Source organism: Topomyia yanbarensis, chromosome 3 (genome assembly GCF_030247195.1).
Source record: "Topomyia yanbarensis strain Yona2022 chromosome 3, ASM3024719v1, whole genome shotgun sequence".
NCBI classification, from domain to species: Eukaryota; Metazoa; Arthropoda; class Insecta; order Diptera; family Culicidae; genus Topomyia; species Topomyia yanbarensis.
In genome coordinates, this window is record NC_080672.1 from 263,254,247 (window position 1) to 263,272,749 (window position 18,503).

At 39.6% G+C, this 18,503-nt stretch overlaps 1 protein-coding gene and 1 long non-coding RNA gene across 2 annotated transcripts; both read left to right on the top strand.

The window, feature by feature from the left end:
- Positions 1–7,190: 7,190 nt before the first annotated feature.
- LOC131691275 (uncharacterized) lies at positions 7,191–7,728 on the top strand. The gene is made up of 3 exons (XR_009305748.1): positions 7,191–7,502; positions 7,559–7,616; positions 7,668–7,728. It is a non-coding gene; the product is annotated as an uncharacterized LOC131691275 (long non-coding RNA).
- A 3-nt stretch (positions 7,729–7,731) lies between these two features.
- On the top strand, positions 7,732–14,846 carry LOC131691274 (uncharacterized). The gene is made up of 3 exons (XM_058977551.1): positions 7,732–14,479; positions 14,536–14,593; positions 14,645–14,846. The coding sequence occupies exon 1, from the start codon at positions 7,917–7,919 to the stop codon at positions 14,262–14,264; it is 6,348 nt and encodes a 2,115-aa protein (XP_058833534.1). The 5' UTR covers positions 7,732–7,916; the 3' UTR covers positions 14,265–14,479; positions 14,536–14,593; positions 14,645–14,846.
- Positions 14,847–18,503: the final 3,657 nt, after the last annotated feature.

Sequence of the window (18,503 nt, forward strand, 5' to 3'; positions counted from 1 at the left end):
ACATCCAAATCATATCGTTTGTTCGAAGACATCGTAAAAAATACGAAGTCAGTTTGCCCCATTATTGAAATTCTACGCATATTTGTCCCACTATCAAAAAATCAAAAACAAAATACTATAAAATATAATTACGTAGCGCTTAATTAATAAACACATTTTGCTAGATTCTGGGGACTAAAAAAAAATCACTAAACTGCTAGTCGTCCGAAATTCTATTTTTAACTTTTCTTGCTTTATTGGCAGTATGAAAATAGTAAGCTGGATATTTGATAGTCCTGTTCGTTTAGCATTATGAGTAACAACATCTTTTCCGGTTTTCTTTAGGAATTATTTTACATAATGCCAGGTGTTTGGCTCCCCAGCCAGAACACAAGAGCTTACTTTCGCTTTCTCGTTTGCAAACTATAGCGTCTGTATTCGCTTCCCGGGACATCACTCGGGACTAGTCAGTTTTTATAGGCGTTCATATAGGTCGTGTGAACTGTTTGAGGTTTTGTTTATCTAACTAGTGCTAGTTTGGCTACTAGTTTAGATACATCGTCTAACTAGACACCCAGTTGGTGCTAATTACTGACGAAATGAATACAAAACGCAAAATACAAACTTTATTTATGTTAGGTTTAGTGCCATTAATGCGCAATTTTTTTTCACTCTAATTAACCGTATTGGGAATAAATAACTCGGTCATTTTTCCGCCAAGTGTTTATAAAAATTGACGCTCTACTGTACTAAGTAAGAGGAGTTCCTAAGCAGTGGTAGACCGCTTCTGATTTTGACACTACATGACTATTTAAAAATGTATTGGCAATGCAACGAAAGCGTTCCTGCAGACTTATGTCCAATTCGGTTTGAGGATCTTTTAGTCCTTTTCACAAACCTTAACAAATTGTAAATCTACATTCGTATCCATAAGGTTGAGGATTGTACGATTGAACCTATTAATATCTACTTCGCAGCTTCTTCGTTCATAAAATATCGCCAACCTAGTGATAGAACATCTTATGCGTCTTGAGTAATTCCAAGACTACTCAAAACATCTTCCAAACTGTTATCTACTCGTTCCTTATTAGTGTAAAATTGTTTCATCAAATCTCTAATTTTCTTGAATATAATCTCTGTTTTTTTTTCTTCAGGACGTAATGGTGCAAGAATCATTGATTCATGCAAAACAATTTATGGGATTTTGTAACGATGTTTATTTTTGTTGCGATCGCTTTTACTACAAGTTGCAGTGTACTTTTGTCGTAAATATTAGCAGAAAGATTTTTTTTCGTCATATTTACCTATTATCATTGTAATACATTGCTGGTAATATAGGATTTTCATCCACCAGCTTCGTTTTCTCTTGATATGAGAAATTAATGGCATACAGTAATGAAATCTTTTTTCCAGAAGTGTACTGAACCAGTTCTTGATTGAATTACGGCCAGTTAGTTTCAACAGGAGAAAATGTAGCGAAAAATATTGGGAGGTTAAATTACATACACACACTAGATGTATTCAGCAAAGTTTTTGGTTCCATGTGGGGTCCCAAATAACTGCCAATTTTTGGGGTTGATTGGTTATGATCCGGCGTAGCGCATTGCATTTGAAATTTTTATGGGAATTTGCATGGAAAACTGACCTTTTAACATTTTTAATTCTAGATAGAATGTCACTGAGCAAAGTTATAGCTGTTCAAAGTCCGATATTATACACATATACATAAGTAGAGGCTCGAACTGAAATAAGTGAAAGAAGGTCCAGCTGGTTTCTTCAGATGAATTATAAAAACACACTTGCTCAATCTCATAAGCATTATATGAAAAAAGAATACCGTCATAATGTATAAAAGAATACCGTCATAATGTATCTCCACCTTCACTTATATCAATGATAGTAAAGTCGATAATGATCATGTCAATGCTCTTTTCAATGCAGTTTGATCACCTTAATGTGGCTGAAAAATGCGAGAAACTATTTTTCTTATTCAACAAGAAAATTCCCAAGGAACCCAATGGAACAGCGATATTTGTTTCGGTTGATAGAATAGCATCGAACTGATCACCCTATCAAATCATAATAGTAATCGTTTTTGAATAATTCCTTAACATTCCAACTCGATAATATTTCATACGAATCTCTACTTTGGTTTATGTGTGTATTACGCTCCTTCCCTCTCTCTCCTTACCCACCGGTCTTTTCATCATCTAACTACTTATATGAAATTGGGCTGATGCTTTTGAATTATTCATCTGACCATACACATTCGCTAAAACGAAACACTACGGCTTTATTTCGCTATGAAAACTACCTTGCATCGATACACTGGAAGGGTTGTCAAAAAACTGAGATTTTGCATTCAATTCGAGCCATCGGACTTTGAACAGGTACAAGATTTTTCAGGAAGATTTTAGCACCATACTTTCTTTGACAAAGTTATTAGGCAAATCATGCATATACATTATAAGTTGTAGGCAATGGGTAATCGCCGCTTTCGAATGTTCGATGATGGTTATCGACGTTTTTCGGCGAAATAAAAACACCAACGTATTGCCAGATCGTCCGGACGCTTCGAGCTACTTCTGGCTTTCACTCATCTTCTGCGGACACTAAAACATATATTTGTCAAAAACAATTTTTCACAACTTAAAATCTAACTTACAATCTTCAATCCTCGTTACACTAGCACTATCTCTGTTTTTAATTTCTACTGTCACTTTTGGATCTCAGTTTTTGGATAATAGAGTTGTATGCCGTTTCAAATGTAATAGACTCAGTTTGTTTGTTAACTACATTTTCGTCTCCTTTAATTTTAATGTGAAAAATTTCAGCTGTTAATCTAGTGCTGCTGTGTGTCATCTTATCTAAAATTTTTGTCTTGTCGAAATTAAAAACATGTCCATTTTCTACACTGTGTTGAGTCAAGCCAGTTCCTCCTATTCTTTTCGTTCTAACATCGTATTTATGTTGCTCTATTCTTTTACATAGAAACTGGCTTGTTTCACCTACATAAGATTTATGGCATTGACCGCATAGTATCTCGTACACTACATTCGTATTTTTGTCTTTCGTTATCTTGTCTTTAGTTCTTGTAAACAGTTCGTCTTTTACTTTGTTTATTGGTCTAAATGCAACATCTATTTCAAATTGTCTCAAATATTTCGACAATTTCTCTCCCAAACCTGCCACGTATGGAATTGTCGCGAACTTTTTCTACGCATTATCTTTCTCTCTTTCTAAACTGTTGTACATTCTGTGTGTTCTCTCCTTTATCACATTTTCTATTAAACGTTTAGGATAGTTATTATTTTTAAACATAAGTTTGACTGTTTCTAAAGTATTTTGCTTATATTTAACATGACTTAATTTCAATGCTCTGTCTACCAATGCTATTATAGTATTTTTCTTATGAGTGAAAGGGCTAACCGATTTAAAGTCCAGGTATCTTCCATTCGGGTCTTTCGGAAACCACTTCGTAGTGATTTCGTCTTTTTCTCGCCATAGAACCGTATCTAAGAACTTCAGTTTCCCTTCCACCTCCATTTCTACTGTAAACTGCAGCCTCGGATGAAAGCTATTGAATGCACAAACAATTTCATTCACATGCGCTGCTTCACTACACACCAGACAATCGTCAACGTAGCGTCTGAAGAACACCGGCACGATCCCCCTTTTACCTAAATCATCTAATGCAGCTTGCTCAATCCGTTCCAGTACTATATTGGCTACTGCTGGGGATAAAGGGGAGCCCATTGGAATACCAAATTTCTGCTTGTAGAATTTCCCTCTATGTTGAAAAAAGGTCGATTCTAACACAATCTGCAGCATTTCAAAAAAACTCGTTTCGTCTATATCGGTGATCTTACTTATTTCGTCCCAACGCAACTTTACCGATTCTAGTGCATAGTCCACTGGTACATTCGTGAATAATGAAACCACATCTAAAGAGAACAAAATAGAGTCTGATCTCAGTTTTTGTTTCCGCATATCTTCAACGAACTCAAAACTATTGGCAATGTGGTGCTCTGTTTGCCCTACTATACCATTCAGTATTCCGGAAAGGTATCTTGCTATTTTATATGTGGCTGTTCCAACCGTCGAAACTATGATTCTGAGCGGTCTTCCTTCCTTGTGTGTTTTAGGAAGTCCATATACACGTGGAGGGTTGCAGTTGAAGATCTTGAGTTTATCCTTCTGAGCCCGTTCAATATAACCATCTCTATACCAACGATCCACGATTGAATTAATTTTCTTAAGCGTGGATTTGGAAATTGTCGAAATATTTGAGACAATTTGAAATAGATGTTGCATTTAGACCAATAAACAAAGTAAAAGACGAACTGTTTACAAGAACTAAAGACACGATAACGAAAGACAAAAATACGAATGTAGTGTACGAGATACCATGCGGTCAATGCCATAAATCTTATGTTGGTGAAACAAGCCAGTTTCTATGTAAAAGAATAGAGCAACATAAATACGATGTTAGAACGAAAAGAATAGGAGGAACTGGCTTGACTCAACACAGTGTAGAAAATGGACATGTTTTTAATTTCGACAAGACAAAAATTTTAGATAAGATGACACACAGCAGCACTAGATTAACAGCTGAAATTTTTCACATTAAAATTAAAGGAGACGAAAATGTAGTTAACAAACAAACTGACTCTATTACATTTAAAACGGCATACAACTCTATTATCCAAAAACTGAGATCCAAAAGTGACAGTAGAAATTAAAAACAGAGATAGTGCTAGTGTAACGAGGATTGAAGTTTGTAAGTTAGATTTTAAGTTGTGAAAAATTGTTTTTGACAAATATATGTTTTAGTGTCCGCAGAAGATGAGTGAAAGCCAGGAGTAGCTCGCAACGTCCGGATGATCTGGCAATACGTTGGTGTTTTTATTTCGCCGAAAAACGTCGATAACCATCATCGAACATTATAAGTTGCATTCTTCAAGAAAATCTGGGGTCTCTAGAAATGAAAATGCAAAAAACTTGGTTTTCCCATACAAATTTCAAGCGTAATGCGCTACGCCGGGTCCTAACCAATCGACCCCAAATTATGTACAGTTGTTTGTGACCTCAAATGGAACCAAAAGAGATTTTTGCTGGATATGGTCAAGCTTAGGTTTTACCATACAACTGTGCCGCACCCTAATGCACATGTTGCAATTGGTTTCAGATTAGGCGTTGATTAGTGATGGCTAAACTGGTGATCTATATTTTACCTCATATTGTAAACCATTTGAAAGCTACACGAAAACAATCAAAATATTATTCAACCATAGTGTATGATGATTCAACTATATAGTGGAATCATATATACAGTAGAAATCATTGTACCAGCATGAGAAGATCAAACTCTTCTCGATTCAAACGATTAGAATAAATTACTATTGCGTATTGCGGTTTATATTTATCGCTAAGAAAATTCCCAAAAAAGATGTACATTTGTTTGAAGTATAAAGTTGTATTTCCTCCTAATGTAATACATGAGTTTTCGCAGAACACTAATTTTCGAATTGCTACGGAATGTAGCACCAAAGATTGTCTTGCTTGCAAAAAACACCACGGCGGTTTCATCGGGATCGCATTGTATGAAAAGTTAGCACGATGTTTGAAAAACAGTTCACATTTTTGATGATACCAATTAATTATACCAACCACATCGAACGATTTGCTATCAAAACAAAAATATAGAACTGTTGCTTCGTTCTGCAGTAAATTTTTATTCGTCCAGATAATCGAGAAATCGAGCATTGAATAATTCAATGCAAAATATTCAATAATCGCAAAATCCGCAATGGATGGGAAATTCTGAAACAGTCAGATGGTGTGCGGTGGCCAGCCGTTTGACTGGCTAATATTTTCATTCATTTGCTCTTCTAGGCGGAAGTGAGCAATGGTTTCCGAAGGCAGAAGTGAAAATATTGAATATTTTCCATCCGCATTTATCGCCGCCAAACGAATTTAGAGAGGAGTGTGAAATGGCAGTAATGAGGCAAGTAGCACGACTCCAATTGCAGGGCCAGCGCGAGCTCGGCACAGTACGCGGTCAAAACGATGAGTGAGGTAATTGGCTCTAGTTTAAAAAGTGGCCTAGTCCCGCGCCCGGAGTTTGGCGGTTTGGAACGGATCCTGTAGTTGAAGAAAATCTGCATAATTGACTGCCATTATGATTTTATGGGGCAATTATGTATTTATGGTTTTCCATTATGAAGCTAATGAGAAAAATATTCATTGCAAGTCTTGCACCGGATACGAAGTTTGCCTTGTTGCAGCATTTGTTATATTTGATTCTATTGAATGTTCTTTAGATATCAGACACGGTTTAAAAGTTGCGGGCTATCATCAAAGTACCTCGCTTCTTCTTTTGTTATCACTGATAAAAACGATCCACTATTTGAGCTCGAGTTGGAAAGTTTAGAGATGTTTAAAATTATATAAGCTAATTTCATCCTTATGAAAATCAACCATCAGAGTGAAAATTTCGAAGGAGTGTCCAGTGTTGCCGAGCTGAACAAAGCACAAAATAATAATTTATAATTTTCATAATTTAACAATTTTTATCGTGACTACATTTACGTATGAATATAAGTGCCTCTATTTTGGAAATAAAAGAGGAAGAAATTTTTTTCAACGTTAGTAATTTTCATTGTACTGAAGGGAATTACACATTGTTTGCACTAGTCAGTCGGAGAATGTGCACCAATTTTGTATTGAATTTCTCAGTATGTATGGCATCTATAAACATCGCAAAAATGATATGTTTGTGCCCTTATTGCATCCAACGGGTGAAAAGTATGTTAATGTGCGGTCAGACGGTGCGATAAGAAGGCACTCTGGATTTTCGTCGCTTTTATAGTACGGTGCATGTTTTCGTTTTGAAGTAGAACTACGTTTATGTTTACGATTTGGGGTTGTTCTTTGCATATTCAACAAAAATTATGTAGCGGGAAGTAAGTTTTAAATGCAGCCATGATTTTCGACATTTTTACACATATCGTTTAGAAATTCTCCAAAAAACAGATTTAATCCACCTAGTGGTGCAATTGTGCCTTTCTTAATCATGAACACTAGGATTTCATGGTTGGTTATGTTCATTTTAAACATTCAAATGTATACTACTTTTTCATACATAAAGTTCGATTATTGATTTTGATTTTTGTATATAGTTATGTTACGCAACATGCGAACGCGCCTCCGTTATCAATTTACCCTCAACGAGGTCAGCCGCCCCAGCTGCAAGCGGGACAGCGAGTAACTGACAAGTCAGTGGTAAACAAAAAAAAAAAAGGATAGCGACGACGAAGAAAGATATCGAGATTAAAAAAGTGGTTTGAGATAGTCATTAAAGCGAAATTAAATTGAAACTCTAATAGCTAGAAGTACGGTTTAGGATTGTTTTAAGGTTGCTTATATATTGCTTTACATTAGTACGGAGTGGATTAACAGCTAAAAGTACGGTGCTGAATTCTTATAATTAATAGTACGGTTGAGTTTATTAAAGGCTAGAGGTAAAATGTGCTATAAAGATAAAAAAGCAATGAATTTAACCTAAAATTTATCACAGGACTGTTACAGCTAGTTCGTGCTATTGAAGCATCGCAGATAACCGAGCTCATGATAAGGTAAAGCAAATATTTATAAAACTTAAACCTAAATAACAATAAAATATGTAGGGTTAGACGACCGTACGAGACCATTTCCCGGAAGTGACGGAAATAAGTGAAAATACTAAACGTAAGTAAAATGAAGCAATCGATGAAGTTGTATATAGATATATCGTGTCTAATCGGCAGGGAAAATTTAACGGACTCTAAATAAATTGAATTATCGTTTTTGCGTTGAGTTTGTTCAAATTTACGGAATTTGATTTACGTATTGTTGCCATTCGGGAACAAATTAAATTTTCCGTTTAACTTTCGGGGATGTCAAGCGATAGCGTAGCGAGTGCGGGCAAACGTACCCAGGGAAAAAGCGATTCTCCTGGCGATGAGGGAGCCGGATGTGGTACGTGTCGACGACTCGATTATAGCCGAATGGTGCAGTGCGACGATTGTGATGTGTGGTTTCACTACGAGTGCGTTAACGTGGAGGACAGTATTCGGGACCGAGACTGGAGTTGTAATGGGTGTATAAGGAAATCGTTGGAGCAGGAAAGGCGTGGTTTGCGTGAACAGTTGGAGCATCTTGAACGGGAGCAGAAGCAATGGCAACAGAAGCAACAAAAACACCTGGAGCAGGCTGAAGAACATCAGAGACGGCTTGAGCAGCAGCAAAAGCAGAATCAGTTTAATCAGTCGCAGAAGGGAAAGTTGCAGTTGCAACAAGGTTCGCTGTCGGGAGTTGTTACAACACGATCTAAGGCATTCCATAGTGATTTTCAGGGCGCAATTCCGAAGCAGCCAAGGCAGAAAGATGAAGTCTCGGAAAACATAGCGGATCGGCAATATAGCATAGAACGATCAGCGAACTCTAATGCTAACTGCACCACGTCAACCAGAACAAGTAGCAAAGCGACCTCGAATGTGTCAAAACGGTCAGCAAAACTCCGCGACCTACAATTGAAAGCTCTAGAAGCACGACAAGCGCTGGAGAAAAAGCAGCTAGAGGAGCGTTTAGCTCTAGATCTAGAAATGCTGGAGATGAGCGACTCGGAATCGGCAACAAACGAGACCTGCGCCAAGATCGAAGATTGGCTAAACAACACGGAGAATATAGGAAAAGAAGTTTTTAAACCTTTTGATGAAACTCCCCTTCCGGTATACGATGAGCTTCTACGAAAATCAGTAGTAGTGTCGACTCGGGAAAGTCTTCCCAGTAACTATGTCCCAGTAGTGGTCTCTGGTCTGCAGACGTCTTTTGGTAATTCTGTTCCGCCTGAGTTTCATAACAATTATGCCTCCGGTGTTGGTGATATCGATCGTCCTTTACCAGGTGTGACTGTAACGAGAACTGTGCCTGGTTATCAACCATTGTTTACCAGCCACCCAGCAGCAGTACCGCCGAGTCTACCACCTTTTCAAACGTACTCAGCTGTGTCTCAGCAATCAATTATGACGGCCACACATCCAACAACGTGCTATTCGCGTCCTACAGCCAGCTATCCGCATCCGGTAGTTCCCAGTTTCCAATACCCTGTTCCAACCTATCAAGGTACCGTGCTGCCACCGGTGGTAACATCTACACCGCGTCAGAACGTGACATTTAATCATCAGCAATTAAACGGTGACGACGTGCCTCTGAATAATGGTCATCTAGCGGCGAGACAGACAGTGAAAGATTTACCAAAGTTCGGAGGAGATCCTGAAGACTGGCCACGGTTCATCGCAGCCTACGAGAGAACGTGCAGGATGTGTGGTTTTCGAAATGACGAACTGCTTGATCGACTGGAGAGGAGTCTATACGACAAAGCCCTGAACGCGGTTAAAAGTCTGCTTTTACATCCGGACAACGTTCCGGTGATCATAAGCCGATTAAAAACCCTTTTTGGAAATCCGGAGTCCATAGTGGAAACGATGGTGCATAGAGTCAGGATGATGCCACCACCAAAGGCTGACAAAATGGAAACGATTGTCGATTTTGGTGTTGCCGTGCAAAACTTGTGCGCTACAATACAGGTGTGCCGAATGGATGAGCGGTTCTACAACGTTGCTTTGCTGCAAGAGCTTGTGGACAGCTTACCGTCAACCTTGAAAATGAATTGGGCATTCTATCGGAAACAGAGTGGAGCATGTACATTGCTGGATTTTAACGAATGGCTGGGACAAATGGTGGAGGCTTTAAGTCAAGTGATCAGACCGCACGTGTGGACTAAATCGAACAAACTCGAGAAGAGAGGCCGAAACGAAGAAGCGCATATCCACCTGCACTCTGCAACCCTGCCTAGAGAAGAAAACCGCACAGCGTGTTTGGCATGCTCGAAAGAGTGCGAAGATCTCAACAAATGTAGTAGTTTTCTCAACATGACGCCAAGTGCACGATGGACGCTGATCAATCAAAAGAAGATTTGTCGAAAATGTTTGACCAAGCACTTTAAAACTTGTGACAGGAAAATCCCTTGTGATCAAAATGGATGTAGCTACCTTCATCACCCGTTGTTGCACGACGACAGCAAACACGCGAGACAGCTGCCAAACAGTTCATTGCAAAACACCTCTTGTAACACTCATCACTGTTCGCTTGGGGAAGTACTGTTGAAGTACATTAGAATCACGGTACATGGAAAGGAGAAGTCCATTACCACCTACGCCTTCCTTGACTCAGGATCGACCTCCACTCTGATGGAACATAGTCTGTGGGAGGAGTTGAATCTTAACGGCGAGAAAACTCCGTTGTGTATGTCTTGGACTGGTGGTCAAGGCAGATACGAAGAAGAATCGGTTAAATTTGCAGTTGACATCGCGGGTTCCCAAACTCCCACTCAACGCTTTCATCTGTCGAAGGTACACACAGTACGAAGCTTAGATCTTCCTTCTCAATCGATAGCGATTTCGGATCTGGTGAAACATTACGGACATCTCTCCGGTCTTCCTATCGCATCTTATGCTGAAGTTAAACCGCGAATCCTGTTGGGTGTAGACAACACTAGGTTGGAGTATCCACTCGACTCAAGAGAAGGGAGTGAAAATCAGCCTACCGCCGTATTGACTCGACTAGGTTGGCTAGTTTACGGTCCGTGCTCAGTAGTAAAACCATCAACGTCCAGCAGCGATAGTACGTACAGCTATCACATCTGCCAGTGCGATGCGTTGAACTCTACTGTTAAGAACTATTTCTCCCTGGATAGCCTCGGAGTTCAGCTTACTGGGAAGTCGCTGATGTCAAAAGATGATGAACGGGCGATGACGTTACTGCAGTCGAACACGAAGCAACTAGGAAGAAAATTCGAAACCGGTTTACTGTGGCGGTATGATGACATCCAGCTGCCGGACAGTAAACCTATGGCTTTGAAGCGTCATGAGTGTTTGGCCAAGCGCTTGGTACGGGAACCAGAATTGGCAAGAGTTCTCCAGAAGAAGATAGCGGACTACAAAGCGAAAGGATATATTCGAAAACTTTCGAAGCAAGAAGAAGCAATGCATAAGGGACGCTCGTGGTACCTGCCGATCTTTCCAGTTGTAAATCTCAATAAACCAGGAAAGCTTCGCATGGTTTGGGACGCAGCAGCCAAGGTAGGCCGCGTTTCACTAAATTCGTTTCTGTTGAAAGGACCTGATCAAGTTACGCCTCTTCCAAACGTTCTACAGCGGTTTCGTGAGTATCGTATAGCGGTCTCAGGGGATATTCGCGAGATGTTCCATCAAGTGCAGATCAACAACGAAGATCAGCATTGCCAAAGGTTTCTGTGGAATGATGGAATCCTCAGCGATACCCCAACGGTTTATATCATGCAGGTGATGACGTTCGGTGCGAGTTGTTCTCCCAGCAGCGCACAGTACGTCAAGAATCTAAACGCAGGTCGATTTAAGAACCAGTTTCCAGAAGCAGTGGAGGCGATCTGTAACGGAACTTACGTCGACGATATGCTTTATAGCGTCGAATCGGAAGAAGAGGCGGTGAAACTGGCGCAGGATGTACGGTTCATACACGCTGAAGGAGGGTTTGAAATCCGGGGATGGTTGTCGAATTCGAAAAAAGTTATTGATGTCATGGGTGATCACAGTTCTTCTCAAAAGGATTTGAACAAGCCTGGGGAGCTAGCAACCGAGAAAGTTCTGGGCATGTGGTGGGATACTGTCAGTGATACGTTCACATTCAAAATTCCGCAACGATGCAAGCACGAGCTGTTATCTGGACAGGAAGCCCCAACCAAACGGGAGGTGCTGCGAATCCTCATGTCAGTCTACGATCCGATTGGGCTTCTCGCAAACGTGCTGATGTTCTTGAAAGTCCTACTTCAAGATATTTGGCGTTCTAATGTTGGCTGGGACGAACCAATAGCAGATCAGCAACTCGAGAAGTGGAGAACATGGCTCAGTGTGTTACACAACGTCGAAACAGTTTCCGTTCCTCGGTGTTATCGAACGATGACAACGTCGTCAGCCAAATCCAATGAAATCCAACTGCATGTATTCGTCGATGCAAGCGAAAACGGATACGCAGCAGTCGCCTACTTTCGGTACGAAGAGGGCAACACGATAGAGTGTGCCTTCGTCACTGCCAAAACTCGTGTAGCGCCACTAAAGTACGTTTCGATTCCCCGACTGGAGCTTCAAGCTGCAGTGATTGGAACACGCCTGGCGAAGGCGATAGGAGAAACGCATCGAATAGCAGTACAAAAACGGTTTTTTTGGACTGATTCGAGAGATGTTCTTTGTTGGCTGCGTTCGGATCACAGGAAATACAGCAAGTACGTCGGCGCCAGAGTTGGCGAAATTTTGGAAAACAGTGAACTTTCGGAATGGTTCTGGGTTCCGACAAAAATGAATGTCGCAGATGAAGGCACGAAGTGGCAAAGAATTCCTGATATTTCGCCATCAAGCCGATGGTTTAACGGGCCTTTCTTCATGTGGCAGCAGCGAAGTTCGTGGCCACCTCAGCCGATGAATCACGGAACTACCACAACAGAAATCAACCATTCGGTAAACCTTCATGCTGTTCGAGTTCCAGTCATTAACTTTGCTAAATATTCGAGCTGGCGAAAGCTTGTCCGAGTTGTTGCTTATATGCGCCGGTTTTACAGCAATATTCGGGCTAGAATACATCAGAGTACACCCACGATCGGAATCCTCAAACACAGGGAGTTATCTGAAGCCGAAAACTTGATCTATATACAAGCACAGCTAGATGAGTTTAGTAAAGAAATGTCCTTGCTATTGCGTTCCAAGGATGTGGACGAAAGAAAGGTAGCTCGTATTCCCAAGCACAGTTCGATCTACACATGCTCACCGTTCCTAGACGATAATGGGGTACTTCGCATGCTTGGAAGGGCGACTGGTTGCCAATTCATACAGCCAGGCTCCGCTCATCCTATACTGCTACCGAATAAACACCCGATTACCACACTTATCGTACGTTTCTTTCATGAGCGCTACCATCACCTGAACCATGAAACAGCAGTTAACGAATTGCGCCAGAAGTACCGAATCCCGAAGTTGCGAAGAGTCTGCTACAAGGTACGGCAAGAATGTCAGACCTGTATGAATGCTAGGGCTCGTCCGCGACCGCCCGTTATGGCTGACCTTCCGCTGGCAAGGCTTGCAGCATATTCTCGACCATTTTCCTATGCTGGTGTCGACTACTTTGGCCCGATGCAGGTAGTCGTTGGTAGACGCGTTGAGAAGAGATGGGGTGTACTCATCACGTGCCTAGTAGTCCGTGCCGTCCATATAGAGATCGCCCACACGCTTAATAGCAGTTCCTGTATCATGGCGTTGCGGAACTTCATGGCCAGGCGTGGAACGCCTTTAGAACTATTCAGTGATCGTGGAACTAATTTCGTTGGAGCAAATCGTGAACTGACCGAAGCAATTCGCTCTCTAGATCAGGAGAAGCTCATGCAAGAGCTCGAAACCCCAGATACCAAGTGGACGTTCTTGCCACCGAGTAGCCCACACATGGGTGGAAGTTGGGAAAGATTGGTGCAGTCTGTTAAGAAAGTACTGAATAATATGAAGCTTCCAAGATTGCCAACCGACGAAGTTCTCAGGAACAGCCTCATGGAGGTGGAGAATATCCTAAATTCGCGACCCTTAACTTACGTACCCATCGAGGATGTCGAACATGAAGCCATCACACCCAACCACTTTTTGTTAGGTTCATCCAGTGGTTCCAAACCATTACTACCCTACGACGAAAGCCTCGCTACGCTATCGAACTCTTGGAAAACATCACAAACTCACGCGAATTTGTTCTGGAAGAGATGGTTACGAGAGTATTTGCCGTCGATAAATCGCCGCACAAAATGGCATTACCCAGCTAAACCAATCCAGATTGGTGATGTTGTCGTCATTGTCGATCCAGATCTGCCAAGAAACACGTGGCCCAAAGGACGTGTTGTGGACGTCAAGCTGAAGGATGGACAAGTTCGTAGTGCAACAGTGAGGACAACAGCGAACATTTTCGAACGCCCAGCAGTCAAGCTGGCGGTTCTAGACGTCGGCGCAACAGCGAATACACAGGAACCCGGAGCCTGTGTACTGGGGGGGAGTGTTACGCAACATGCGAACGCGCCTCCGTTATCAATTTACCCTCAACGAGGTCAGCCGCCCCAGCTGCAAGCGGGACAGCGAGTAACTGACAAGTCAGTGGTAAACAAAAAAAAAAAAGGATAGCGACGACGAAGAAAGATATCGAGATTAAAAAAGTGGTTTGAGATAGTCATTAAAGCGAAATTAAATTGAAACTCTAATAGCTAGAAGTACGGTTTAGGATTGTTTTAAGGTTGCTTATATATTGCTTTACATTAGTACGGAGTGGATTAACAGCTAAAAGTACGGTGCTGAATTCTTATAATTAATAGTACGGTTGAGTTTATTAAAGGCTAGAGGTAAAATGTGCTATAAAGATAAAAAAGCAATGAATTTAACCTAAAATTTATCACAGGACTGTTACAGCTAGTTCGTGCTATTGAAGCATCGCAGATAACCGAGCTCATGATAAGGTAAAGCAAATATTTATAAAACTTAAACCTAAATAACAATAAAATATGTAGGGTTAGACGACCGTACGAGACCATTTCCCGGAAGTGACGGAAATAAGTGAAAATACTAAACGTAAGTAAAATGAAGCAATCGATGAAGTTGTATATAGATATATCGTGTCTAATCGGCAGGGAAAATTTAACGGACTCTAAATAAATTGAATTATCGTTTTTGCGTTGAGTTTGTTCAAATTTACGGAATTTGATTTACGTATTGTTGCCATTCGGGAACAAGTTATTAACTATATACAAAAATCAAAATCAATAATCAAACTTTAAAATTTAGTAAATACAAGAAAGACAAAAACGACAACTTGGACCATCAGAACCAGTGATCGGCGGTTCGAGACGTAGTTCATAATCAGCTGGTGGAAGAAGAAGGGTACTATTTGCAACACGCGTTGGAAGGATACTTTACACCCAAATGACGAACATTTTTCGTAATGGGTTCGTTCATGAGTGTAATGGGAACCACTAACTTATGTTGGTATGCGGGAAGGATGAAGGGAAAGCTGGTGTAAAAGTGGTCTGGGAGGAAGGATGTGAAGTGAAACAACTGACCGCATATTATACCTTACTTTTGAGATTTAGTTCCAGAAAATCGGTTCAGTCAATATATTCAAAGATTCTTTGATTGACGATTACTGATCTAAACCTGCCAATCGAAGTAATTTGATAGCCATTTCACTAGACTTGAATCTCTGAGGTATCACGATTATACCGTAGGGTATTTCAACACACATTTTCTTAAATTCTAAGTGACCCTTCATATTGTGACATTTGCCAAAGCAAGCTCCGATGCCAAATTTAATTTAATTTTTGACCCCTGCCCACTTCAATAAAAGTTTTAACCTTTATCACTATGAGAGAATATGAAGAAAAATATATTAAATGCTGTAACATTTGAAGTAGCAATCCGAAAATTTTGTTTTATTTTTTTTATAGGAAACAATATTGCAAAAATGTTTGCACCTTGAAAATACGGAAAGTTGGAGTTTTGGGACTACATTCCACATATTCTATGTCATTCCTGCCCCACGCAGCAAATCATACATTTTTTTTGCAGTTTTTCTAATGCAGAAAAAATTCAAAAATTAATTAGAACTTTTGCGACGTTACGAGAAGTTGGGGTTCTAGGGCCTTTTTTCATTTTCAATCAATTTTATTATTTTCTCATATAGATATACTCAAATGCACTTCATTAAACGTGGAAAATCCTCAAGAATAAAATGTAAGTAGTAGTTCTGTATATTCATGATTATTAGTTTTTCGACATTTAATCTGAACGCCACATTTTTTCATTAAATTCTCTAGTATCTCAACTTTCCATATATTTCCTGAAATGGAACTTCTACCATGTGATTCTTGGGCGTTTTTACACTAGCAATAGCGTATTATAAAGTAATTCATTATGTGCAATTTAATGAAAAATGTGGTATCGAGACTAAACGTTAAGAAAGCTAGTAGTTTCTAAATAACGGATCTACTTTTGAGTTTGTTCCTGAATTTTTTTTACGTTCAACAAAGTACAGTCATCTGCATCAACTAGTTTGCGGACGGCTCCCAGCAACAATGCGATATGGTTGAAAAACAGTACAAATAGCAAAGGCCCCAAGTTACTTCCTTGTGGAACACCAAACTTAATGGAAAATTGTGACGATACATTGTTATCTAATTTTACTCGTAAAATTCTTCCGGAAAGATATGAATCCAAACAAGAAAATTGAAAGGGTGGAAAAAGCCAGCACAAAAATAAACAGTAAGTTAAACTGATAAATAGTGCAAATCGCCTGCCAGAAAAACTAACGCTCTTTACCACATTGAATAGGAAACTTTAGTATGATTTGAGTTTCAGTTCAGTCGTCCAAATGTAGTGTCGTCTACATAAAGACGGTCAAAAACACGAAATCTGATTTGTGCTACTGTTGGACAATTGCATGTCAGATGATATGACGTTCTGTAGTCAGATCCACAAAGATTATATGAAAATGACTCAGCGCGCTGAAAAATAACCATTTGATCATTGAGTTTTCAGTAACCAGCCAAAGCCCTGGCCAGCATGTCGCAGTGGAGTTTGGAAAAAATTAGAAAATTTTTCGAAATCAAACGGTACGGTTGTTCTAGAAACGCCTTTGTTTGGCTACACGTGTAGATTCCTCCAATATTTGCAGTGCTCGAATGAAGCCCAGGACGGGATTGTTGCTCTTAACCAACTTGTTGAAAATGGCAAGGTGGGCTCATAACCAACAAAGTCTATAGCTGCACCTGCCCTGACCAATTCGTCAGCCCATTCATTTACAGTAATATGTTAGGGCACCCAGCCAAGGTCTGTGCATTGACCCCGCAGTTTTCTGCTTGGAATAACGTACAGTATCTACCAAGCGCGTGAGACCGTTTAAACTCATTTCACGACAGTATACACTAGTCCCAGTACATCCCTCCATCAGCGTAACAGACCACTTGCGTTTGTTGTTGTTTTGTTTGTCTCTCCATATAACCAGACAACCATTCCTCTCGAAATCTTCATATGGAAAACTACATGTGAGTGCAATATCGCTGGAAAAAAGAAAATCCTCACCCATGTAACTATTTGTGACAACAGTCGTGTATGACTTCTTGTTTAAGGTGACTGATTGTTGGAAAATGTCCATGAAACTTGGCTGCCAAGTTTTACAAAAAAAGTCTCGTACATTAAAGATTACGATATGTTATCACATTGAGAGAGATATCAAGATGATCGAAAAAAATATATTTATGATTGGATAGAGACGGTTCAGTTTCATTTGGAAACTGACAACTTCCCACCCACCCAACATTTTGATTCACTTTAATAAGTTGCAATTTGATTAACTGTACTCTTAAACGATATAAATTGATTGTATAAAATGCACAGATCCCTTCTATGTGAACAAAAGTGGAGGCCATATACGTACAACAAATCGGTATAGTAGAACTATGTGATTTACGACGAATTTTTATCTCATCAGAAGCAATATACAATCATCTAGCTTATCTGTTTATATGTGATCAACTTTACAATCACACATGAAGGTTTATGCAGCTTAAGGTCCCCAATGTGGTAACAAGGAGTATTTTTTTAAAAAATAACATGAAAATAAAAAATCAGGATGAAATTTCTATAATTCTGTTATAAGACATAGTTACGCCCACACTGGTAGATATATGTTTTTCATGAGTGAGTTTGGAGTTACTGGAACATCAATTATTAAATTAGCTGCTACGATTTACTTCCACAGTTTCGAACCTGAGATCTTCGTATTCTCAGCATAGCCGCTATGTACTCACCTATTTATACACTGTCAAGCAACGATTATATTTGATCATTTTTATCGCTTTGTGATTACGATCTAAAAATACCATAATCCAACCTAAATATGGCCCTTCAAGATACCTTCTATACCTGTCAAATCAAAACCTACATTCTTTATTCAAGCCATTTTTATTGCTCAAATATTGTCTGGCAGAGAATTTGCGAAGTGCTATAAGGAGGCGACTATTTTTTTTTGAACGATTTTGCAGTTTAATCCAATTGCAAATTAATTTCTATACAATGTTTCAAAATTTTCGCATGTACAATTTTGTTTTAAGTTGTTGTGAACTAATAAATAACTTCAAGTCAAAATTGTATTTCGATCACAGATTTGCATTTTATGTGAACTTTTTACAACAAAACATAATTTTTGTTTGCACTATTTGTAATTTTGATTTAGTCTGTCATTATTTGTAATTTATTGTAAACTTTTATATACGATTGCTGGTTTGCTGGGCATCTAAGTTTAAAAACTTTGTCAAAGACACTGGATCTCTATATCTTTTACTTTTAATTTTACAAGAAATTTACCGATAAAAT